Source organism: Drosophila grimshawi, unplaced genomic scaffold (genome assembly GCF_018153295.1).
Source record: "Drosophila grimshawi isolate 15287-2541.00 unplaced genomic scaffold, ASM1815329v1 contig_44, whole genome shotgun sequence".
Lineage (NCBI taxonomy): Eukaryota > Metazoa > Arthropoda > Insecta > Diptera > Drosophilidae > Drosophila > Drosophila grimshawi.
The window spans coordinates 9073082-9097832 of record NW_025063240.1 but is presented as its reverse complement, the minus strand read 5'-3'; the positions used below and the strand labels follow the sequence as shown (position 1 = coordinate 9097832).

General features: G+C 44.3%; 4 protein-coding genes across 7 annotated transcripts; 1 reads left to right on the top strand and 3 right to left on the bottom strand.

Annotated features, from left to right (window-relative positions):
• Positions 1 to 238: 238 nt before the first annotated feature.
• On the bottom strand, positions 239 to 13288 carry LOC6556886 (CTP synthase). Of its 4 annotated transcripts, none has more exons than XM_032741666.2 (4): positions 12867 to 13288; positions 2627 to 2797; positions 2055 to 2556; positions 239 to 1994 (listed from the first exon to the last, which is right to left on the bottom strand). In XM_032741666.2, the coding sequence occupies exons 1-4, from the start codon at positions 13039 to 13041 to the stop codon at positions 935 to 937; spliced, it is 1908 nt and encodes a 635-aa protein (XP_032597557.1). In that variant the 5' UTR covers positions 13042 to 13288; the 3' UTR covers positions 239 to 934. The 4 variants fall into 4 exon arrangements, with proteins under 4 accessions (XP_032597557.1, XP_032597569.1, XP_032597565.1 ...); XM_032741678.1 differs by lacking the exon at positions 12867 to 13288 and adding an exon at positions 4722 to 4890; XM_032741672.2 differs by lacking the exons at positions 239 to 1994; positions 2055 to 2556; positions 2627 to 2797; positions 12867 to 13288 and adding exons at positions 2842 to 4212; positions 4291 to 4440; positions 4722 to 8001.
• Positions 13289 to 14077: 789 nt separating this feature from the next.
• Positions 14078 to 16756, bottom strand: LOC6556797 (glycine--tRNA ligase). Its single transcript, XM_001984763.3, has 2 exons — positions 16588 to 16756; positions 14078 to 16502 (listed from the first exon to the last, which is right to left on the bottom strand). Exon 2 carries the CDS (start codon positions 16254 to 16256, stop codon positions 14217 to 14219), a length of 2040 nt encoding a protein of 679 aa, XP_001984799.1. The 5' UTR covers positions 16257 to 16502; positions 16588 to 16756; the 3' UTR covers positions 14078 to 14216.
• A 188-nt stretch (positions 16757 to 16944) lies between these two features.
• LOC6556738 (glycine--tRNA ligase) lies at positions 16945 to 19925 on the bottom strand. Its single transcript, XM_001984764.3, has 2 exons — positions 19826 to 19925; positions 16945 to 19740 (listed from the first exon to the last, which is right to left on the bottom strand). The coding sequence occupies exon 2, from the start codon at positions 19492 to 19494 to the stop codon at positions 17455 to 17457; it is 2040 nt and encodes a 679-aa protein (XP_001984800.1). The 5' UTR covers positions 19495 to 19740; positions 19826 to 19925; the 3' UTR covers positions 16945 to 17454.
• Positions 19926 to 20169: 244 nt separating this feature from the next.
• On the top strand, positions 20170 to 23850 carry LOC6556826 (basic-leucine zipper transcription factor A). Its single transcript, XM_001984765.3, has 3 exons — positions 20170 to 20489; positions 20550 to 20652; positions 21272 to 23850. The coding sequence occupies exon 3, from the start codon at positions 21409 to 21411 to the stop codon at positions 23515 to 23517; it is 2109 nt and encodes a 702-aa protein (XP_001984801.2). The 5' UTR covers positions 20170 to 20489; positions 20550 to 20652; positions 21272 to 21408; the 3' UTR covers positions 23518 to 23850.
• The last annotated feature ends 901 nt before the right edge of the window (positions 23851 to 24751 follow it).

Genomic DNA, 24751 nt, shown 5'->3' with positions numbered 1-24751 from the left:
TGTCGGCTGCATGTGCTGTGAAAGATCACAATACAATTTTTATTTGTATTTAGCATATATATGTCTATATATATATATATATATATATTTGTATATATTTATATTTGTATATATATATTTATATATTTGTATTTGGGCTTTCTCGCATGTACACTTTTGTACTCTTTTTAAATTGAAAAATCATAATAAGAATTACTTTGTCAAGTGGCATTCTTTATATAGAAAAACACAAGTAAAATTGTTTATACGCTCAGCGCAAAGGGCTCATCAGCTACTTTATAGACATACATATGTTCTGGCCGATTTCCACATAGTTCAAGTATATATATACTACATAAGTTTGGCGAAGATTCAATATTCGATAAAATATATTTATTAATTAAATTGATTTATTATTTAGTGTAACCGTCTTTTGCAATTTCAATACGTGTTTCGACGGATCCGGGTGTCGTTTTTATTTCTTATTCATATACTCCAATCTGATGACGAATCCCAAACGGGATTGGAAATAAATTGGAGTATAAGAATAAAAAAGTTATTTCAAATTATTAATTGAAGATTTTCATGAAAACCATATCGAAAATATTGTTAAGTACTTCTGTACAAATCAGTTTTCTTATACTTGATACATAATTTATTATTTACATTATTTATAATGCAAGAAATTAGAACTATTCATATAAGTTTTTAGATATTTTGAATATATAATAAATTTAGAATCGAAAACGTTTCATTTCCGCACAATATGAAAAATGTAATGTTTTCATTATTTTCCACTTTTAGGTTTGTTGTACATACATACATTTTACAAAATAAGTTTAAAATAATCCATTTTGCTTACATTCAAATACAAAGAACAAAATCATTTTTTCAAGTGTTCAAAATAATAACAAAAATCATTGAATATTATTCGATGTGTGAATATTATTCATACCTATCGCATAGCTCCTCCGCATGCTCCACGTGCGTCATCGCTGACGTTGTCCAAAGCAGCCTCACTGACATCTATGCCATTCCCATTGACAAGGCCATTGATGGCTGGTTTACTTTGATTATCAATTTTTTGTGTTTTGAGAGCTTTGAAACCGTTTGTCATGCTTTGGACAGTTTCGTCCTCTTCCGACGATGCATCCGACATTTGACGTGGTGTCAAATTGCAGCCTCGCTCTATGTAGGATTCCAATTTGCCCACCGAAGCCAGAATGAGACCCAAAAACGGCGGCGAAGGCTTCAATGGTCGCGACATGTACTCCGGATGATATTGTGTAGCCACAAAATATGGATGATTCTTCAGCTCAATTATCTCCATGCGATTCCTTTCCTCATCGGTGCCCACAAAGATCATGCCATGTTTTTCCAGTTGCTGTACATATTTCGGATTCACCTCGAACCGATGACGGTGTCGCTCTTCGACAAAGTTGGGATTACCATAAAGCTGTCGAATTTTGCTCGTCTTATCGGCAAATATCGTTGTGCGCTTGCCCAAACGCATTGTGCCGCCGAGTTTGCCATTGTTATGCTCCGGCATATCGATAACCACCGGATTGGCAGCATCGAGCTTAATCTCCGTGCTGTTGGCATCCTCCAGTTTAAGCACATTGCTTGCAAACTCAATCACCGCCGCCTGCAGACCGAGACAAATGCCCAAAAATGGTTTGCCCTTCTCCCGCGCCCACTGACAGGCGCGTATCTTGCCTTCTATGCCACGCCACCCAAAGCCACCGGGCACAAGGATGCCAGCACAATCGCATAGCTTCTGCCACTCCTTGTGATACTTGGATGGCTCCCGGTGTTGTGTCTCCTGCTCCAGCAGGCACGAGTCGATGAGGACCACGTTCGGCTTACGATTCACAGCCAATGCCGCATGCTCCACAGCTTTTACCACAGACGCGTACGAGTCCGCGAACTTGGTGTACTTGCCCACGATGGCAATGCTGACCTCGTTGCGTACAGTTTCCGTGAGACGAGCCAGATTTCGCCAAGATTGCATGTTCCTGCGCGAAAGCAAATTGAGAATTAGAAGAGTTTTGAACAAAATGATGCAATCGACTTACTTGGAACGCTTGCTCAGATCGATGTTCAATTGGAGACGCTCATTGAGAAACTCGATGACGCCATTCTGTTCCATTATCAGTGGCACATGGTATATAGAGCTAAGATCATGGATGCATATCACTTGATCCGGTTCCACATGACAGAAATTACTGATCTTCTGCTTGACCTCCAGGCCGATGGGCTTCTCGGAGCGACATACAATCAGATCGGGGCTCAAGCCACAGCCACGTAACTCACGCACCGAGCTCTGTGTGGGCTTTGTTTTTGGTTCACCTGTGGCTTTGGGCAGCGGCACCAGGGACACGTGGGCCAAGCAGAAATTCTCACGCTTCACACGAAATTGAAACTGGCGAAAGGCTTCGACAAAGGGCATGCCCTCAATGTCACCGATAGTGCCGCCCAGCTCAATGATGCACACCTGAGGCTTGGATAAGCCCTGGTCAAGCGTTTGGGCGACTCTCTCCACCCATTCCTGTATAGCATCTGTTATATGCGGCACAACTAAATGGAGCAATCAACGTTAACAACAAAAGCCAATGAAGCTAACAATGATGAGATCACAAAAACTTACCCTGCACCGTTTTGCCGAGATAATCGCCTCGGCGCTCTTTCTCAATGACCAGACTGTAAATCTTGCCCGTTGTGATGTTGTTGTCCCGATGCAGCGTTATGTCCAGGAAGCGTTCGTAATTGCCCAGATCCAGATCGACCTCGGCGCCATCGTCCAGCACGAAAACCTCACCTGCGAATAAGATTAAATATTATGCTAATATAATAATCACATTTGAATAGGATTGCATTCCCCAATTAAAAACTACGCAGAGAATCAACATTTATAGTTTTTCTTTTTTATTAATAATATTATTATTATTATTATTATTTGCAGATCTTTGTGCTTAGGCTAAATGGCGAGCACCAACAGCTACCAATTTGTGGTTGGTGGTGCAAGTGGTGGCAACGCTCAACTAGAAATGGATAAAGTTGCATGGCATAGTTAGAGCTATCGATTAGATTTAATAATCTTACATAACTAACTAGTTACAGGATACGGGATGATGCCTATTTACAGTCTTCATTTTGGGATGGGGATGGGGATGGACTACTACTTGGACTCTTCGAGATCCTCCTTGTATAGCTCTTTGAAGATGAGCTTTTGGATTTTGGTGCGAATGCGCAACTTTTGTGCAGCCGTCAGCTGTTTCATGTACGGATGTAGACTGAGCAGGTAGTGATAATCATCATCCTCCGGCACCAGCGGCGCCCCATCCATCGTTGAGGAACCATTGAAATTGCTGTCCTCGGAGAGACGTGGTCGCTTCAACTTTAGCGCCGGAATCAAACCATTCGCGTACGAGTGTTGCGTAAAATTCAAATGTTCACTGCCATTGCCGCCACCACTGACTACACCCGCACCAAAATCCTCCTTGGCTGCGGCCGTATGATGACCAACGGTCTGGGTGGGCAGCGGATGATGCGCCTTGTTGTATAGCGGGGGCGGGGACACGGAACGCATGGCGCCCGCATTGCTCGATGTGCTGGATGTGGTGGTCGCTGGCGCTAGCACTGTGCCCGCTGCCGCCAGCTGCGCAGCCGTGACCAGAGCACTATGCATTGTGGTGGTCGTCGTTACCATCGGCGGTGGCGAACAGTGCGTTGGAGCGGCGGGGGTTATTTCGGGCTGGTTGGCAACAAGTGCTGCAGCTACAGCTGCTGCTGCTGCTGCCGTTGCAAGTGGCGTTGTCGTTGTTGATTTTTTGCTCAAGTCCTGCGCCTCTCGCTCCAATTCCAATTCCATGAGCTGGGCCCGCAACAGACCGGCCTTAAGCAGTGCGTGCTGATGGGAGGCGGCAAATGCCTCCTCCTGCGCTTTCAGTGCGCCCGTTGCCAGCGGTGTGGTGCTCATTTGAGTCTGTTGATGCGCTGCTGGCGGCGTGGGCAGCAAACTATCCGCACTGGCATCGCTGACATCGCCACCAGCATCGCCCCCGCCATCGATGTCATCCTCATCGAAATCCTCATCGCTGTCCTGCAGGCGACGTATCAGACCGTTAGTGAGGTCCGGCTCCACCACTGTCTTCTCGCAATCCTCGCTCTGCTGGTTGAAATAATACGACTGATCCTGCTCATTTTTGGGCAGACGATGGCGCATGTGATCCGCTGAAGAAATACAAATTATTATAAGAGATAATACAGATTGAATGAGTGAGAGAGAAGAGAGAGAGAAAGATTGCTCACTTAGAAAGAGCAGGGCATAATAGTGCAGCCACTTGGACTCGAATGTGGCGGGATCCAGCAGAAAATCACCGTTATCTGCGCGAGGAATGCGCTTGTATTCGACCCGAAAGTTGTCCCTTAATCCCTTCCACTTGGCCTTGAGCACGATTTCTGCCGGAGAGAGAGAGTGAGAGAGCGAAAGACAACACACAAAATAGAATCTCAAATCACGTGCTACGCTCATCGAATAAGTTACTCAATAGGCACAACTCTTCTCTCTCTCTCTTCCTCTATCTTTTAGCACATTTCAAAAGTTCATCTCTCTCCCACTCTCCCTCTCTCTCTCTGTCTGTCTATTCGTTGAGTGCGAGCGTGTCTCGAAGAGTTCGCCGAAAAGTTGTGCCTTTGGAGTTGTGCTTGCTCAATGATTGTAGATTGTATTTGTTACTTACTTGGTAGCTTGTGTGTGCCACTTAGCTCGTCCCACATTTGTTCGAGGAAGGCTTTGTTACAGTGAAAATTGCGATTCCATATCGCCGGCCTTTCCTCGATGTCGTGTATAAATTGTTCCACATTTAGCACAATTGTTGATTTTTTTGGCGCCATTTTAGCTGCCCTTTTTTCTTTTACTTTGCTTTTCCGACGTTTTAGCCTGTGTCACACACACACACACACGCGTGCTGCGCTGACCACCGCTGACTGAATAACGAAGAATGTAATTGCAAATTCAAAACACCGCTCACCATCGCAAGCACACACACAGCCACACACACACACATGCATACAGATAGAGCACTCGCCAGAGAGCTTATTCTTACTCCCCTAAAGCACAAACACACACACACAGATCTACTAAGCCAGACTTCACTAGACTACGTAAGCTTTAACTGTTGTTTTCTTAATGCGAGAAACTCAAATGGGGAACACGTGTTTTTGGGCAGTGTGTGCTTTTTTGTGCACGCGACAACAACGCGAGAGAAAAGCTCATTCACTGTTTGTATGCTTTTGATCGTTAAAGTTCCGATTCATTAATAAAATGGCAACATTTACGTTAAACTTGTCGTCTTATATCATAAATAAAATAATCAATTTTCTTTAATGAATGAATGCTTTGTGTATTGTTTTGAATCGGAGCTTTATCAGTTAGCTCGCGATTAAATGTTATATTTACGTCACTATTAAACGTAACACACAAATACTATTTCTTTGCTTCTACTTGTTTTCTCATAACACATATAAATTTCAAAATAAACAAAACACTGTAGATTTCCCATATATTAATCTTCGAAGTCCAAGTGAGCATGGCAAATGCCATTATAATTATTATTGGGTGGCCACTGACCACGTTGGTTCTGGTCCGACACCCAAACCAAAAGCGCAGCTGGAGGTGAAATGGCAATGCCAATAGATTTGTGTGAGTGTATGTGTGTGTGTGTGTGCAAGTATGTAAATGGTACAACAACAACGACGAGCACAGCCCAACTCAACTCGAACACAACAACAACAACGACACAATAACTTCATTAAGATTCCGTGGCCTGCCATCCATCGCTGCTGCAGCCAGTTTCAGTTTTGCTGTTGCTGCTGCTTGCTTTGGCGTGCCAGCGAATTTTTACAGCAGATGCAGCAGACAGCATTTTTACTCTACTCCTCTGCCCCCTCTCTCACACACAACAACGTCGTCAAGCTCGTAGGCCTAGCAGCAAGCAGCGACAGGAAATGCTGGTCCGTCGCCATCGCACTACGAACGACGCGAAGCGGAGAAAGAAAAAGAAGAAGCGAAATCAAATTATAAACACACGCCACGCCAGCCACACCAGCCTGCTGCCTGCCTGCCTGCGACAGCCATGCAGTCACCTCTCTCCCCCCCATGACTGCTAGCCCCTTTGCCCGACACTTGCTTCGCTCTGCCAGCATAACGCAAACTGGCGCATTTATTTGAGATTGTGATTGTGCATGTGCACGTGTATGTATATGTGTGTGTGTGAGTGACTCAGACTGAGGCCATAGCCACAGCCAGTCAGTTAGTCAGTCATGCAAAAATGCTTGCAGTCGCCGTTGCCGCTGCTGCTGCTGCTTCTGCTGCCGCGTGCACAGAGTGCGAAATACTAAAAACAGCAGCAGCAGCAAGCAAACGGCAGTTAGAAGGGGGCAAATGGGCAGAGGGGAGGCAGAGCAGTTTGGTGAAGTTCCAGCCAAGCCAGCCAGCCAGCCAGCCAGCCAGCCAGCCAGCAAAGCAAAAGCAAAAGCAATTTCTGGCGGCGCGAGTCTGCGGCAAGCTTGCTGCTGCTGCTGGCTGCAGGCTGAAAGGCCGAACAACTGCTGAAAGGCAGGCCAGGCCAGGCCAGACGCCAGTCAGCTCGGTCGTTGGGGAGAGGTGAGCGTTAGGGGAGTAGGGGTTTGCAGTAGGGGGTAGAGGGGGCAGCGAATGGCAGGCAATGGCAGGCACAGCGCAGACAAATAATGCGTCACGTTGCGCAGTCGTTAAATTTTCGTTTTCGTCGTCGCAGCCGTTGCCGTTTTTATGTGCGACAGGCAGCAGCAGGAAGGGGAGACGTGAGGGGTGTGGGGATACACTTAAGCTGCGAAATGAGAGCTGGGGGCAAGCAGCAGCAGCAGCTGCTGTTGTTGCTGCTTTAGCTGAGGTGCTAGCTGTTAGCTAGCTGCTTGGGTTGGCTTGCTTTGCTTGCTTGCTCGCTGCGACACTGCCAAGAAGAAGAAAACTCGGCAAGTTTGGCTGGCCGACGACCAATAAAGTTATGAACCGATTCAAGCCAAGCGCAGTGTGACAGCCACAGTGAGGCCTCCATTCCATTGGACAACAGTTGAAGGCAAGAAGTCGAAGCAGCACAGCTTATACATCATATGTATCTGACATAGCCATTTCCCTGAAGCAACTGTTTTAGAGTTTTATAGAGCAGGATTTTCATAAGCGTTCCTTTTCCATCTATCTTATGTTAATTAATCTACACTAGATGCAAACGCTTTCATTTAACATTGATTTACAAGCGAATTCCTTAGTCTATCATATGTTAATTGTATTGAGCCCATCTGCACTAGATTGAGATGTTACGGTTTCAGATAACGGAATTAATTTCTCCAACTTTACTATACGCTTCCTGAGCTCATTCAAATTTGATTGACCAACGGTCTTTGTTGCTTAAATCTGCCGTTTCATTTTTACTTTACTATCTTATGTATTCCTGACTAACGGTATTAATTTGTTTGCTCCTGTTTGGATACTTGCTTAAACTCACTTGTTTCATTTCTTCTCTCTTTCTCTTCAAATGCATTCTTGCTTAACGGTATTTCATTGCTTAAATCTCCATTTTCAAATTCTATTACGGTCCCCTTTTCTAATCAATTCTTGACAAACGGTATTTCATTGCTTGATTCTCCATTTGCGTTCTTTTACTCTACCCATTGGTCAACTAGATTTCATTTGCAAATTCTCGATTATAATAGGTTCAATCCTTTGACGTGTCCTTTTTTGAATTGAGTGCACTGCGAAAATGCAACAAACAAAAGTTGAGGTACTCGGAAAGGACATAATATGCAGCAGATATGTGTGTATGTGTGTGTTTAACCAGCATAAGCCGATGAGAAGCGGGAAGGGGAGGGGGCTGGGGGCTGTGTAACCGCTGAGGCCTCTTAACTACAGCTTGAACAATTGTCGCTCCTACAAAATCAATAAAACACGCACACAATATGTATGTACGTATAGGTGTTTCTTCCTGTGTGTGTGTTCGTGTGTTGATGATTGCTACACACACACACATGCGAAAATTGCGCGCGACTTTGTGTGTGTGTGTGTGTGGGAGGCGGTGAATCGGGCGCTGTGTTTATAATATTATTTAGCGAAAAACTTTTATGACAGACACACACCACCGTTCGGACAGTTCGACAGGCCAACTGACTGACTGAATGACTGTCTGCCTGTGGCCGGCGCACTCGAAAATCGGCCGTAAGCAGCACACACACAATACAAGCGGCGCCGAATCGCAAAAACGAAGCGCGGAGCCAAAAGCGACAAGAAGTAGAAGAAGCGTAACGAAATGAAACGTAACGTAACGTAACGAAACAAGGCAAGCGAACCACTGCTGATTGCAGTCAGCTTACAACTGAAATTGAAAATTCAGCAGAGCAAAGTGCGAAGCGCCGCCGCCGCCGCCAACAACAACGGACGTCGCAGCGCGCGAGCGTGGCGCGACCGCGACAGGCAGGCAGCAGGCAGCAGGCTGCAGTCAAAGCAGACAGAGGAGCTGCCATTGCCATAGCCCAAGCCCCAAGCCCAAAAGCCAGCGAGCCAACAAAACGTGCCAACTAACAGCAGCAGCAGGCTGGCAGGCAACAAAAACAGAAAACGCAAAAAACGCCAGGCAGGCAGAGCAGAGCAGAGTCAGAGCCAAAGCCAAAGCCACGCCACAAGCTTTTGCGACGACGACATGCGGACATACAAATACATATATACCTACACACACACACACACATACATATACACATATACATGCATGCATATATACACTTGTGCATGTGTGCGAGAGCTTGTGTCGTTTGGCCGCGTTCGTTCGTGTGTGTGTGTGTTTTGGGGGGCGCGCACAATCGCTAAAAACAGCCGCCGCCGTCGCCATTACCATTGCCTTTGCCTGTGTGTCAGCTCAACTCAGCTCTGCTCTGCCCCCCCGTCGCTGGCACAGCCTGCTGCCAAATGGCTCTGCTGTTGCTGCTGCTGCTGCTTTTGGGCATTTATTGCGCGCGGCATTTGCCGGCTAGTCAGGCACGCACACACACACACACACACACATACATACATATGGTCTCTGTGTGTATGAGGCGGGTGTACGGTGCCGGTGGCCTGGTCTGCTGCTGCTTGTGCTGCTGCTGCTGTCGACGTCGTCGTCGTTTTGCGCATGCAGCAGCTACAGCTAAAGCAACAACAGCAGTAACGACAATCAACGCGCGGAAGCGAGCGAAAAGCATAAACCATGCAGAGATGGGAGGAGGATTGTTAAAATCACGCGACAGGAGGCAGGCAGGCAGCGAGGCAGGCACAGTCAGCCAAAGCCAGTGTGCACAACGCTGAAGTGGAATCGCCGGCTGGCGTTGACGTTGCCGAATCGTTTTCAGACATTTTTGAAAGCGCGAAGCGACGGACACAGCGAGAGTGTGTGTGTGTGAGTATGTATGTGTGTGCTGGGGGAAGGAGGGGATGGAGGTGGGGGCAACATTGTATGCAGCAACATTTTTGATAGCTGGTCGGTGTGGCAAGGCTGGCTGGCTGGTAGGCTAACGGCCTGACATTGGCTGAGACGACAGACGACGCCAGGCGTTAATTGCCATTCCCAAAAAAAAGCAAAAATAAATGAGCAAAGAGTGTGCAACATTAATTGTGGAAAGTGTATGAAGAAACAACAGTTGTACAAATGTAAGCAAAATGAGCTTGATTAAAAGAGAGATTTGATTTGAGATGCGGACTCTGATTTGGAGCAGGCTTTTAGCCAACTTTATATACATTTTTTTAAATAAATAAATTTAAGTATTTTATTTCAGACTAAGTTCAATAATTTAATATGTATAATTTTTTGAGGCACCAATTTGGTAATAATATTATGTTGGATATAAATGGCCAGTTTAACTGCGTAGCGAGCATTGTTGGCTAACGCACAGCAACAACAGACAACATCCTGCTGTCGCAACAACAACAACATGCAGCAACAACAAACAGCAACAGCAAAATTGTATTTTCCATTTAATTTTTTGCACATTATTGTTCGTCGTCGTCGTCGTTGTTGCCGTGGAAAAACGTGAACAAAACGGAATGCGCAAGCAGCAAAAAAAAAAGGCAACAAACCATATGCCAAATGAAAAAAAAAACACCAAGGACAACAGGCGGGAGGGGGGAGATGTGCTGGCAAAGAGCAACAGCTGCTAACAATGTTGACGCGTCGCTGATGGCGACGACGACGACCAAAAGCAAACACCGACAGAGTGGATGGAGGACAAAATCAAAAGCAAAAGCAAGGCAGCGAGCGAAACGAGTAAAAGCAAAGACTTAAAACGCTTAGCGTTGCCAGAATTTGCGGACGGAAGGAGATGGGAAAGAGGTTGGTGGAAGCAAGGGTGCGTAGAGGACAAGACATAAAACAAAACATAAAACGGCAACAGGCCAACAAGCCAACAGTTGCTTCTAAGCAGCACAACACTCTAAAGGATGAGATGATGATGATGATAATGGCGAGGACGAGGACGAAAATCCACAAAAACATATTAAGCAATACGATGCTGACGAGGGACTCACTCCTGCTAAACTGGACTGGGACTGGGCTGGCTGGCTTGACGACCAAAATGGCGTCCCCGGTGCCAGGCAGCCACACATCACATCAGCAGGCAGCGGGCAGCAGGCAGCAGGCAGCAGAGCTCCACTGGCCACCACATGCGACGACTACCCACTCTCAAAATTAACGCCAAACAAATGAAGCACACGCATGTGCGGCACTGTCGACGTCGGCGTCAGCGCTAGCAGCGCAGTTGATGTTGACACCGTTACACTCAGACCACTGTGCCTATGTCGCTTCCTCCTCCTGCTCTGCCTCCTTTAGAGCCTCTCCTCGCACAATAAATGAGCAAAAGCTGCACACAAAATGCAATGCAGACCGACCCCCAAAAAACCGAAAACGAGCCCATGCGAAAAATACAAATGACAAGCAGAGGCAGCAGGCAGAGACAGGGGCAGGGGCAGCAGACAGAAATTCGTGGTTGACAGCGGCGTCAATGCGGGCGGACAATGCAAGCCAACCAAGCACCGATGCATGCAAACAACCCATCCAACCACCCAACCATCAAGTGGGGGCTGGGATGGAAGCACATCCTTGTTGGTAGGCAACATGTGCCCGACTCTCATCCAATCCACAAAATTGAGTATAAAATGCATATAAGCACAATTTTGTTTGTATGTGTGAAATATGTGCATCTGTCCATGAATCGATCTATGGTCAAATAAATGCATTTATATGTATACTCAGGATAATTAGGATACTGAAAATAATTAATTTATTATATTTAAAATATATTTTATGCTTGATATATTATTAAATATTTAATTTATTATGTTCACTATTTAGTAGATATTTAATTAAACATAAGGATATTTAATTTATTATATTTGTAATTTATTTAATTTTTTTATTACAAAAGATAAAATTAATTACATTCAAGTTCTTCATTCTAGTTATTGCAGTTTACCCATTCATTCATGAGTGCATTTCTGTTGTCAAATGAATGTTTTGAAATGAAACACAGATGGAGAGAGCTTCTTTACCGAAACATTACATTTCAACAACAATCTCTTTCTTATTCCTCTTTCAACGCTATCATAGATATGAGCGCCAAAAACCGTTTGCCAATGAGAATACCTCAATCAATAGCCTCGTTCGCTGCTGCTCAACACGACACAGGCAAAGGCAAAGACAAAAGATACACGAAGCGCAATGAAAAAACTTTCGTTTTCAATGTCAAGCACAAAATGCGAATGCAAAGATGAAAGGTATGCAGTAAAAAGACAATCTCAGTGCCGCTTCAGCGTGCTTAAGGGTGTGCTCCGTTGCTCTGTTCACACATATATATACACTTCAATATATATATAATATATATGAGTGTACATAGGCAATGCACATGAGACTGTTAATGATGATGCGAATCATTCTTATTCAGGGTGATTTGCGAGATTTGTTTTTCCCCCGCCTTTTATCGCTTCACACATCGCACGCGTTTTGTTATCATTGCACGTCGCACATCTGACAACTTCTGGAATTTTTATAATTTCCGTTTATCTTCGCTTAGAAGTCATGAAAATTACCCTCTACGTGAATTCTATACTTTTTTTTTTTATAATATACATTTTGGTGTACATATATAATCCAAAATTTGGAAGTATAATTAAAATTATTATATAAAATTTAACGTTTGTATAATATTGTTAGAGCATTTAAGGGAATCATTGACACCGGTATACATACCGGTACATATATCCTCCTTTAATGGAAGTGATCAAAATTTAGCGGCCAAATCATATGCTGTTCTTTTTTATATTGACTTATGACATGACTTTTATGCAATAATTATCTTGCACGCACAAATTTCGCCAGAATATGTTTAGAAATAAGCCAAGTCAAAAAAAAAAAACGCTTATTTCGAATGGGACCAGTCAAAAAGCGAATTGACAAAATCGTAAACAGCTGTTGTTCCGACACTTCACAGTCCAAGAAATGTAAAGAAGTCCTCTTAAAAGTAGAAAATTAAAGTGAATAATAAATTACTTTTTTTTTGCAAATATAAAATTTAGAATTTTTTTGCTGTGTCCAAAGACTTTCTTGACATACTGTATGTGTGTGTGTAGAAATACAGTTTGCAACAACAAAAGACAATACACAAACAAAGATACCCGCGGACTTGTATAGACACACACACACACAGAAATATACATTTGTAGATAGAGAAAATGCGCCAAACTATTTAGTTCACTTATATGGGAGAAATCTTTTGCGTCGTTTCTTTTTGCATGCATATATGTAGTATTTAAAACATTTATATAAACTTACCATGCTCGTATGGTGAAAAAGTCCCAGCGTCGATATTGATGTATGGATCAATTTTAATACTGGTCACATTTAAGCCACAGGACTTCAACAGTGTACCAAAGGAGGAGGCAATGACGCCTTTACCGACTCCGCTTATAACACCACCGGTGACCAGGATATATTTCATATTTTTCATTATTCACACAAACTTATCGCCTCTCAGCTGGAAAAATGCACGCGGCACGTGTATTGCGAATTTTCGTCGCCACGCAAAACACAAACACACTCAACAATTGGCAATAATTGATTAGCAGTTCCAATAGTTTTTGATCTCGTGGCAAGCACTTTGTTTCTCATAAACACATCTTGGGCATTTCTTTCTTATATATTTCGCTGGCGGCACCAAATACATAGACGCTATTTTAAGCCGAAATTGCGATTAATCAGAGGTTAAAACAATGTGCTCCCTGCACGAGGCAGAATAAAATGCCATAAAGAGAAATATCGATGTTTATCGAAGCTTCGATATTATTTGGGGAGTGACATCGGTTTACGATGTTTTACAATTAACGGATTTTTTAGTTTCATTTTTCAATTTTTCTTTATGGATGTAAAACGATTATTTATTTAAAATCAATTATAATTGTAAATTCTGTTTTCTTATTATAAAATTGTCAATATCTTGACTAGGTTTTTCATATTAGATATACAAAATAATAAAAAAAGGTAATTAAACAGACCAAAAGAATAAAATGAAAAAAAAAAACAAGATACAAAACATATTTAGATATATGATAACATTGAAAATTGCACGTTCATCCTCAACCACATAAGATTGCTGCCATCTTTAAGGAATTTGTCATTCTAAAAGCCAAGTTTTCTCGCGATTTCTATTGAGTAATAAAAAAGTTGAGAAGAACAAATCGATGCTTTAAATAAATATCGATGATATCGATATACGGCTATTTAAAATGTGATTCTAAGCGCCTTGATTAATGCTTTTTTGAATTAAAATACTGCCAAATACTGTCGCATTCATAATTTCTGAAGTATGAAACCACAAAATAACTGTTATACAACCTTCTATAATAACCATGGACAGGTCCAGTGTTGGTGAACAGGTGGAGCTTGTTAATTTTCAAATTAAAATTCTTGTAAATCTGATCTGGAGAAATGTAAACTAAACAACTTTTCTTTGATGCAAAAATAAAAAAAGCCATTTAATACAAATATAATTTTCCAAAGCGTTTATCGTGTATTGAAATTCAATCAGCTGCAAAAAGAGCATTTTAAATGCATTTGTTAAACGAAACTTGGCTATAGAAGTTGAGAGTTGATTTGAATATGTCATCATATCGTATAAGAATGAATTCATTTTGTTGTCTCCTGTTGCTCAAAGGCCGGATACTGTTGCAGCACCTGCGACCAGGTGAGACGTGTCGTCGCCAAATCCTTAACGACACCAACAACCGCCTCCAGATCGATGCGCACCTGTTTCATCGTATTCCGATCCCGGAGCGTCACAGTGTGCGGCGCCTTCAGGGTATCAAAGTCGACAGTGATGCCATAGGGTATAGCAATCTCATCGGTGCGTGCATATCGTCTTCCAATCGATCCACTCGAATCGTCTACTTTGTGGGACAATTCCGCTTTGGTCAGCGCTCCGGACAACTTTTGTGTGTACGGCTGGAATTCGGCATTGTTCGACAGCGGCAGAATGGAGCACTTGATGGGCGCCACCACAGGGGGCAGGGTGAAGTAGCAACGCTGCTCGTCACCTTCGCGACACTGGAAGCTATGCTCGAGCAGAGAGTACATGATGCGACCAATGCCAAAAGATGGTTCCACAACGCTCGGTATGAACTCCTCCACGTGCACCGTTTTGGTGGCATGTTTCACACCAATCGTCTCGGCGTCCAGTTCGTGCGTGGCACCATCGGGCAGCGTCAGTTTATATTGGCCACCCGAAGCTAGTTGTGTCTCCACCTGCTTGATGTCGTCCAGCGAGAGTTTTGCCAGCGCCTCCGTTATGGCCTTGGCATCCTTTTTGTAGGTTTTGCCCAGCGCCTGCTTGTTGGGCACAATTTCGCTAACCTCGACGGTCTTTGGGGCTGGCAAACGCTTCTCTGCCACCAGGCGCACACCAGTTGCCGCCGTATGCTGGCCCAGATCGTAGGCCGAGCGATCGGCACAACCGACACACTCCACCCAACCGTACGAGGTGAGAATCTCAGCGTCCCAGCAATCGCAGGCATAATGCGCCATCTCATTGCCCATGTGCTGGCGGAAGCGCAAACACTCCGGCTTGATGCCAATGGCATGCAGGAACTGCTGGATGCGTGCCATATAATAGCCAAGGGTTTCATTGGCCACCAGCTGGCTGCTGACTGCGTCGCCAATGGTTGATTGCTGTGCCGATTTGCCATCCATTTGATTGCAGGCCGAGTAGAGAGTCAGCTTCTCGTTGGCCACCCCGGCAAACTTGGGATGATTCTTGAGCACGGGATCACAGAAGTGCTCGATCTCGGCCATGGTGAACTCACGCACACGTATCAAACCGGAACGTGGTGAGATTTCGTTGCGGAACGAGTTGCCAATTTGGGCAACGGCAAAGGGCAGCCTGCCCTGATTGAATTCCAGCAGTCGTTTGAAATTCACAAAGATACCCTGCGCCGTCTCCGGGCGTAGATAGCCCTTCACCAGGCCAGTGGGTCCGATCTGTGTGGCAAACATTAGATTGAACTCTATGGGTTCGGAGAGATCGTTGCCCGTCAATGGTGATTTGATGTTGTATTTGGCCAACACATCCGCCAATTCCTGTTTGTTCAAACCGTCCAGTTTGATGATGATGTCCTCGCAATCGGCCTGCAGTGCTGCAGTGGCATCTTTGGCCTTCGATAGCTTTTCGAGTGCTTGTTTGATTAGATGGTCCAGTCGGAAACATTCGCCCGTCTTTACATCCTTCACCATCAGATCGGCAAAGCGTTCCACGTGACCCGATGCCTTTAGCACCGGCTCCGGTGTCAGTATGGAGCAATCCACCTCAAGCATCTGCTCCTCTAGACTGAAGAATTGTCGCCAAAGCGCCAGAATGTTCGATTTGAGGGAACAGCCCATGGGACCAAAATCATATTGGCCCGTGATGCCACCGTAAATGGCAAAACTCTGATCGTAGAAGAAGCGACGTTTGAGCAGATCCTCCATTTTCGCCCGATCAAAGCTTATGACGCTTGGCGTCAGCGCCAGCTCCTTCTCCTCGAGCACTTTCTTGCGCACCTTCAGCTCTGCGACGGCCTTTTTCACGTCCAGTTCGGCGGCACCCTTTGCCTTCAGTTCGCGGACGAGATTGCCCTGCTCCTGCACCCGCTCACGCAGTGGCGCCAATTGTGCTTCGATCTCTGGATTGGACATGATGAAATCGTTAGCTGCTCGTAGTTGAACGCTTCGCTTCTGCTTTTTGCTACCCCAAGAAGTTGTTGCTGCTGCTGTGGCTGTTGCGGCACCAGTGCTAAAAAATGCTTTCGCTTGTGCTTTGTTGGCAAAGGTTGCTTGCTCTCTCTTTCTTCGTTCGGTACACGTTTTTGTCAGTGATTTGTTGCGTTGGATCTGCAAGAGAAATCCACTGGTGGTGCGCAGATAATGATGCGCTTTTAAGAACTGCAATGACATATGTTAGTTTTTATGCGCCCAACCCTAGAATTTATATAATTTTAATAGACGGTTTTGGAAAATCTACAAATACCTTTTAGTGGCCTGTTCGATGAATCACAAAGGTACCGCGATTGCTGTGCAACACTGCAACTGAAGAGAGTCAGCCGGATTGTATCGTGTGTGTGCCCATGGTGCCTAATTGGGTAGCTTATACGCAACTTTATTTATACAATTGCATTTGGTTCAGAAATACTTTGCAAACCAATTTTCAAAGTAATTTCGGCAATAACGATTAATCAGAGGTTAAGACAATGTGCTCCCTGCACGAGGCAGAATAAAATGCCATAAAGAGAAATATCGATGTTTATCGAAGCTTCGATATTATTTGGGGAGTGACATCGGTTTACGATGTTTTACAATTAACGGATTTTTAAGTTTCATTTTTCAATTTTTCTTTATGGATGTAAAACGATTATTTATTTAAAATCAATTATAATTGTAAATTCTGTTTTCTTATTATAAAATTGTCAATATCTTGACTAGGTTTTTCATATTAGATATACAAAATAATAAAAAAAGGTAATTAAACAGACCAAAAGAATAAAATGAAAAAAAAAAACAAGATACAAAAACATATTTAGATATATGATAACATTGAAAATTGCACGTTCATCCTCAACCACATAAGATTGCTGCCATCTTTAAGGAATTTGTCATTCTAAAAGCCAAGTTTTCTCGCGATTTCTATTGAGTAATAAAAAAGTTGAGAAGAACAAATCGATGCTTTAAATAAATATCGATGATATCGATATACGGTTATTTAAAATGTCATTCTAAGCGCCTTGATTAATGCTTTTTTGAATTAAAATACTCATTTTAAATGCATTTGTTAAACGAAACTTGGCTATAGAAGTTGAGAGTTGATTTGAATATGTCATCATATCGTATAAGAATGAATTCATTTTGTTGTCTCCTGTTGCTCAAAGGCCGGATACTGTTGCAGCACCTGCGACCAGGTGAGACGTGTCGTCGCCAAATCCTTAACGACACCAACAACCGCCTCCAGATCGATGCGCACCTGTTTCATCGTATTCCGATCCCGGAGCGTCACAGTGTGCGGCGCCTTCAGGGTATCAAAGTCGACAGTGATGCCATAGGGTATAGCAATCTCATCGGTGCGTGCATATCGTCTTCCAATCGATCCACTCGAATCGTCTACTTTGTGGGACAATTCCGCTTTGGTCAGCGCTCCGGACAACTTTTGTGTGTACGGCTGGAATTCGGCATTGTTCGACAGCGGCAGAATGGAGCACTTGATGGGCGTCACCACAGGGGGCAGGGTGAAGTAGCAACGCTGCTCGTCACCTTCGCGACACTGGAAGCTATGCTCGAGCAGAGAGTACATGATGCGACCAATGCCAAAAGATGGTTCCACAACGCTCGGTATGAACTCCTCCACGTGCACCGTTTTGGTGGCATGTTTCACACCAATCGTCTCGGCGTCCAGTTCGTGCGTGGCACCATCGGGCAGCGTCAGTTTATATTGGCCACCCGAAGCTAGTTGTGTCTCCACCTGCTTGATGTCGTCCAGCGAGAGTTTTGCAAGCGCCTCCGTTATGGCCTTGGCATCCTTTTTGTAGGTTTTGCCCAGCGCCTGCTTGTTGGACACAATTTCGCTAACCTCGACGGTCTTTGGGGCTGGCAAACGCTTCTCTGCCACCAGGCGCACGCCAGTTGCCGCCGTATGCTGGCCCAGATCGTAGGCCGAGCGATCGGCACAAGCGACACACTCCACCCAACCGTACGAGGTGAGAATCTCAGCGTCCCAGCAATCGCAGGCATAATGCGCCATCTCATTGCCCATGTGCTGGCGGAAGCGCAAACACTCCGGCTTGATGCCAATGGCATGCAGGAACTGCTGGATGCGTGCCATATAATAGCCAAGGGTTTCATTGACCACCAGCTGGCTGCTGACTGCGTCGCCAATGGTTGATTGCTGTGCCGATTTGCCATCCATTTGATTGCAGGCCGAGTAGAGAGTCAGCTTCTCGTTGGCCACCCCGGCAAACTTGGGATGATTCTTGAGCACGGGATCACAGAAGTGCTCGATCTCGGCCATGGTGAACTCACGCACACGTATCAAACCGGAACGTGGTGAGATTTCGTTGCGGAACGAGTTGCCAATTTGGGCAACGGCAAAGGGCAGCCTGCCCTGATTGAATTCCAGCAGTCGTTTGAAATTCACAAAGATACCCTGCGCCGTCTCCGGGCGTAGATAGCCCTTCACCAGGCCAGTGGGTCCGATCTGTGTGGCAAACATTAGATTGAACTCTATGGGTTCGGAGAGATCGTTGCCCGTCAATGGTGATTTGATGTTGTATTTGGCCAACACATCCGCCAATTCCTGTTTGTTCAAACCGTCCAGTTTGATGATGATGTCCTCGCAATCGGCCTGCAGTGTTGCAGTGGCATCTTTGGCCTTCGATAGCTTTTCGAGTGCTTGTTTGATTAGATGGTCCAGTCGGAAACATTCGCCCGTCTTTACATCCTTCACCATCAGATCGGCAAAGCGTTCCACGTGACCCGATGCCTTTAGCACCGGCTCCGGTGTCAGTATGGAGCAATCCACCTCAAGCATCTGCTCCTCTAGACTGAAGAATTGTCGCCAAAGCGCCAGAATGTTAGATTTGAGGGAACAGCCCATGGGACCAAAATCATATTGGCCCGTGATGCCACCGTAAATGGCAAAACTCTGATCGTAGAAGAAGCGACGTTTGAGCAGATCCTCCATTTTCGCCCGATCAAAGCTGATGACGCTTGGCGTCAGCGCCAGCTCCTTCTCCTCGAGCACTTTCTTGCGCACCTTCAGCTCTGCGACGGCCTTTTTCACGTCCAGTTCGGCGGCACCTTTTGCCTTCAGTTCGCGGACGAGATTGCCCTGCTCCTGCACCCGCTCACGCAGTGGCGCCAATTGTGCTTCGATCTCTGGATTGGACATGATGAAATCGTTAGGTGCTCGTAGTTGAACGCTTCGCTTCTGCTTTTTGCTACCCCAAGAAGTTGTTGCTGCTGCTGTGGCTGTTGCGGCACCAGTGCTAAAAAATGCTTTCGCTTGTGCTTTGTTGGCAAAGGTTGCTTGCTCTCTCTTTCTTCGTTCGGTACACGTTTTTGTCAGTGATTTGTTGCGTTGGATCTGCAAGAGAAATCCACTGGTGGTGCGCAGATAATGATGCGCTTTTAAGAACTGCAATGACATATGTTAGTTTTTATGCCCCCAATCCTAGAATTTATATAATTTTAATAGACGGTTTTGGAAAATCTACAAATACCTTTTAGTGGCCTGTTCGATGAATCACAAAGGTACCGCGATTGCTGTGCAACACTGCAACTGAAGAGAGTCAGCCGGATTGTATCGTGTGTGTGCCCATGGTGCCTAATTGGGTAGCTTACACGCAACTTTATTTATACAATTGCATTTGGTTAAGAAATACTTTGCAAACCAATTTTCAAAGTAATTTCGGCAATAACGGTGTTTTTACTTCTACCCAATGTTTAAATCTAGCTTGCCGCACTTGTACGTTGTACCGTGTGTGGGCCATACGACCAAACAAACAAAACCGATAAGTATCGCACGCTTGGTGGTGTCAATATATCGATAAGATATACAAATTCATTTTTGTTCTTTATTAGCTGTCTGCAGCATTTTTTCTCGCATGTTTTACTAATTTCATTTTCTCAATTAGTTTTTTATTTGTAAACTATTTTAAAGTGACGCTTATATTAATTTAGCAATACACTGACGTAAATGATAAAAAAATATTACTCATTCCGCCACTTATTCGGTTTGTTGTGTTCGTGATCATTTGAAGTTGGGGGAAAATTTGGCGACGCCGTGTCAACACAGCGACGCTATGCTGCGACCGCACTTCAGCGTAGCATAAAAACAAAAGAAAAGACGAGAATTGCTCTTACTGGCGCTGGCTGCTCACCTCGGTAACTGTTATTTAAGCTTTTGTCTTGCATATTTTATATGTGCTTTTCTTATGCTTGCAGCATTTTCACACACACTCACGCATACAAAGAAGGCGTTGTTTTGGTAAACATTGCGCATCAAATTAAGCCAGGGCACCGCAACATAATTTAAGGCGGCCTATTGGTGAGTACACAAAAATACACACGCACACACACATACATACACAATTGCTTTGCCTTGTTCTTTTGTTGTTATGTTTGGATATTCGTTTGTTTATGCGGCTATTTCTTTAAGTGTAAAGTTGTTTTCGTCCTCGATTTATGTGTGTGTGTGTACAGTTATTATTTCTTAATAAGCTTACACACATACACACACACATACAAATGTTAAATCCTTATCAGTTGAACCACACTCGATATATATTTTTAAGTAAGTGTTTCATAAAACCATATGCAAGGGGGCCACTGGGTGATTTTGAACTGATCTACAATTACAGAGCATGGGGATTTGGGATAAATACACATACTGTACATACTCACATACATACATACAAAGATACAGTGGTTGGTTGGTGGTGCGGTGGTGTGTGGTGGTGTGGTGAAGGCAACGCAAACAGCAGGCAGCTGGCAAATTGTACAACAAAGTCTAATAAGCTATAGTGCACGTCTCTAACAAATAAACAAACAAACCAAATTGATTGCTAACTCTCAACTAAAAAAAAAAAAATTAATAAAAAAAACAAGAAATGATTAAGCTGATTGAGCTGGCGTTTGATGATTGAAGACTGATTATGTCTTTCCAGGATAAGAACGACCGCTCACCGCAACCACCCGTGCCCAGCCCTCCCCCCTGTAAATGAAAGCAGAGCGAAACAACAGCAACAACAACAGAAACAGAACTAAACAACAATAGCTGAGGTAAGGAGCAGAAGTCCTGGCGATGCAATTGAAAGCGCCAAAGAGCAGGAATATGGCCAGTCTGAAAGATGATGAAACGGCAGCGAACAATCGACAAAGCAACAACAATAACAACAACAACAATAGCAATGCTAGCACCAGCGGCAACAACAACAACAATAATAATAACAATAGCAACAATAATAATAATAATAATAATAATAATAATGAGGATGCGGCAAGCAAACGAGAATCGTTGGAGGCACGCAAACAGACGCTGGAACAGCGCCTGAGCGAGAAGAGCTGGCTGCTGCAGCAGATCCAGAAACAGGAGACGGCAATAATGCATGGCAATTACGAGCACATGACCCTCAATGAGTTCTTCACCCAACTTGCACAGCAATACAAACACGAGCAACAATTGCAGGCACTGGCCAAGGACAATAGCAACGCATTGTTGCGACGCAAACAGAGCAGCAGCAGTCGTGGCGAGATTCAGCCCGGTGGCAGTCAAAGCTATAGCAATAGTAGCAATAGTAACATTAACAATATTAACAACAACAATAACAGCAACAGCAATCGACACTCGGAGACGCATTCGAATCGCAGTTCCGAGTATGATAATTATCAGCCAGCTGGCTCCAACGGTGACATGCTTGTCATTGGCGTGGCACAGCAGCAATCGCAGCAGCATCCACATGTGAAGAGCGCACTGAAGAAGCGTCCAACACCGACACCCACCAACGCCCAGTATGCAGTACAGCGGCAACAACAGCAGCAGCCACATGTCATGCTGCAGCAACATCATCATCAGCAACATGCTGTCTATTTGCAACAACAGCGCGCCCAGACGGATGTCATATCGATGTACTCGGCCAACTCATCGAATGTGGCCACGCTGAGGCAGCAGCATGTGGCGCCACAGCAACCGCAACCAATTATTGTGCAATGCGATAAATACTATTTATCGCCAACGCATCAGAGCTACAACGAGGGTGGCTTCATCAAATCGAGTCAGAATATCAAGAAATATGTATCGCCACTGGCGTCGCCGAGTGCTATCAGCTATGAGCAATCGTCGCTGCAGCATCAGCAGCATCAGCGTCAACTCGATGCCATTTCTCTGGCGCCCAGCTACATGTCCGTTGAAATGGAGAGTGTGCAACACTCGCAGCAACACACGCAGCAACAGCAACAGCAGCAGCAATATCGCTGGCGTTCACAGTCTCATATTGCGGCACTGACACCGCCCCATCCGCATCAGAATCAGAGCATGACCGAGCCTAAGTCGCATTCCAGCGATATGCTGGCGGCGCCACTGCCACGCTACGGCAGCAAACCCAAACCGCTCGATGAAATCTCGCTGTGCTCGGCCAGCGCCAGCGGCGTCACAACCACGACGATTGAGAAGAAACTGAAGCCTAAGCAGTGGCTGGAATCGTCGCTCGATGGTCCGGCTGTTGTGCGTCAAATCGAGTCGACTGCGCATAGTCCCGTTAGTAGTGGCAGTGGCAGTGGCGCCGCCGCCGCCGCCAACAAGACGCCGCGTACAAAGCTCTCGTCGCAATCGATGTCGGTGTCGGGTCGTCATTACTCCATGTCCGCACAACGCAATGCTCATAATTATGGGCCAAGTGGGGGACATACGGTTGCCGGCAGCTCAAAGGCACTGCTCGCCCAGCATGCTGCGGATGAGCGATTTGGCAAGCTGAGTCAGTCCACCTCCTATCTGAATGCCATGGAGCAGACGGTGGGCATATCGGCATCGTATCCACTCGAACCGCTCGACATACCGCCATTTAGAAATCTGCCGCCCAAGCCCAACCAAAGCCAGCAGCCAACGCCGCCACCCAGGCCACCACCAGTGGGTGGCAATAACAATAATAATAATAATATTAGTAGCAGCAATAGTACGAACAGTATTGGTGGCAATGCGTTGAACAATGCGTTGGTGTCGCCACCGCTGGCCGTTGTCACAGCCACAGCTGCCAGCCTGTCGCCCGAGATACGCATTGAGTCGCCCAAGAATATGACCATTGTGCAGCAGGCCACATTTCAGCCCTACAAGGAGGTGACCAAACCCTTCGAAATGTCCGACTTCTACAAATACTCAACAAAGTTCAAGCAGAAAGAGGCCGGTCGACCGGAATGACAACAACTCCGCATTGCCAACATTTTAGTATTAATATTGACCTTTGACTAAACCCAATTATGATATTTTTAACGTCGATCGATCATAAATAACTTTATGCAACATGATGCGACACACATCGAATACTAATCAATATTGAACTGAACTAAAAAAAAAACCCACCCACAACAAATTGTATAATCGACTAAATGCCTTAATGATCTGCCTTAATTAATCAAAAGTGTTGGATTATATTTACTGATATTGCATTTACAAAAACAAAAAAAAAAAACAAAAAAAAAACACTGAACTGATGAGACGATTTATAAAATACGGATAGTAATTGTTAATGGTGTACAAAATGCAATTTGTACACTGACTTGAATATATAATAATTATATAGATGTTTACACAAATGAAATTGTTTTTCTTTTCCTCCGATATAAGGAATAATAAATATGAACTATAACTATAAATAAGCTATAAACAAATCAGCAGCAAAGTTTAACAAGTCTGCTTTTGCTTCCAAAACAATCGAATACATTATGATATTTATGGGTTTTCTGGTGAAGTTAAGAGAGAGATATATTCAAAATTATCTCAATCTTGATGCTCAAATCGGCGAGTCCAAAAATACAGGAATAAATAATATATAAATTTTAGTGTGCCGAAGATGCTGTCTTCTGCCTGTTTCCTACTTTTGAACAACTTCCAAAAACCCTTTTAGCGCATTTTTAATGTGTTCAGTAAAGTTGACTAGGCTTCGAAAGTTATAAAGATACTTTTGGTAAAACCAACTATTTATTTAGAAAATACCAGCGAGAGCTACACAAACTCTGTGAAATATATTGAAATATTTAAAAGAATATTTTTGGAGATATATATATAAATATTTTTGCTGCAGCGTAAACTTGCTGCTGCGCGAGTTAAATATAAATATTTAAATATGTAAACATATATATATATTTAAAGTTCATAAAAGATATCTAATGTATTTAAATTGCTAGATGAGATTTCTTCTCTCTTGGAAAACGTTTCAAATTGTTTATCTATTTTGTATAAGATACGTATGTATGTGTGTGTATCTATTTAGACATGCATGTGCAAGATGCATGTATTTATGTATTTCTAAAATATATCTGGTCGTAGTTGAGTGAGCATTATTCTCTTTTGAATTTCGAATAACCAAAAATAAAAGACCAATGCCGTTGAACGACTCTCTTAGCACAGAGACTGAGGCGAGGCGACGGACACT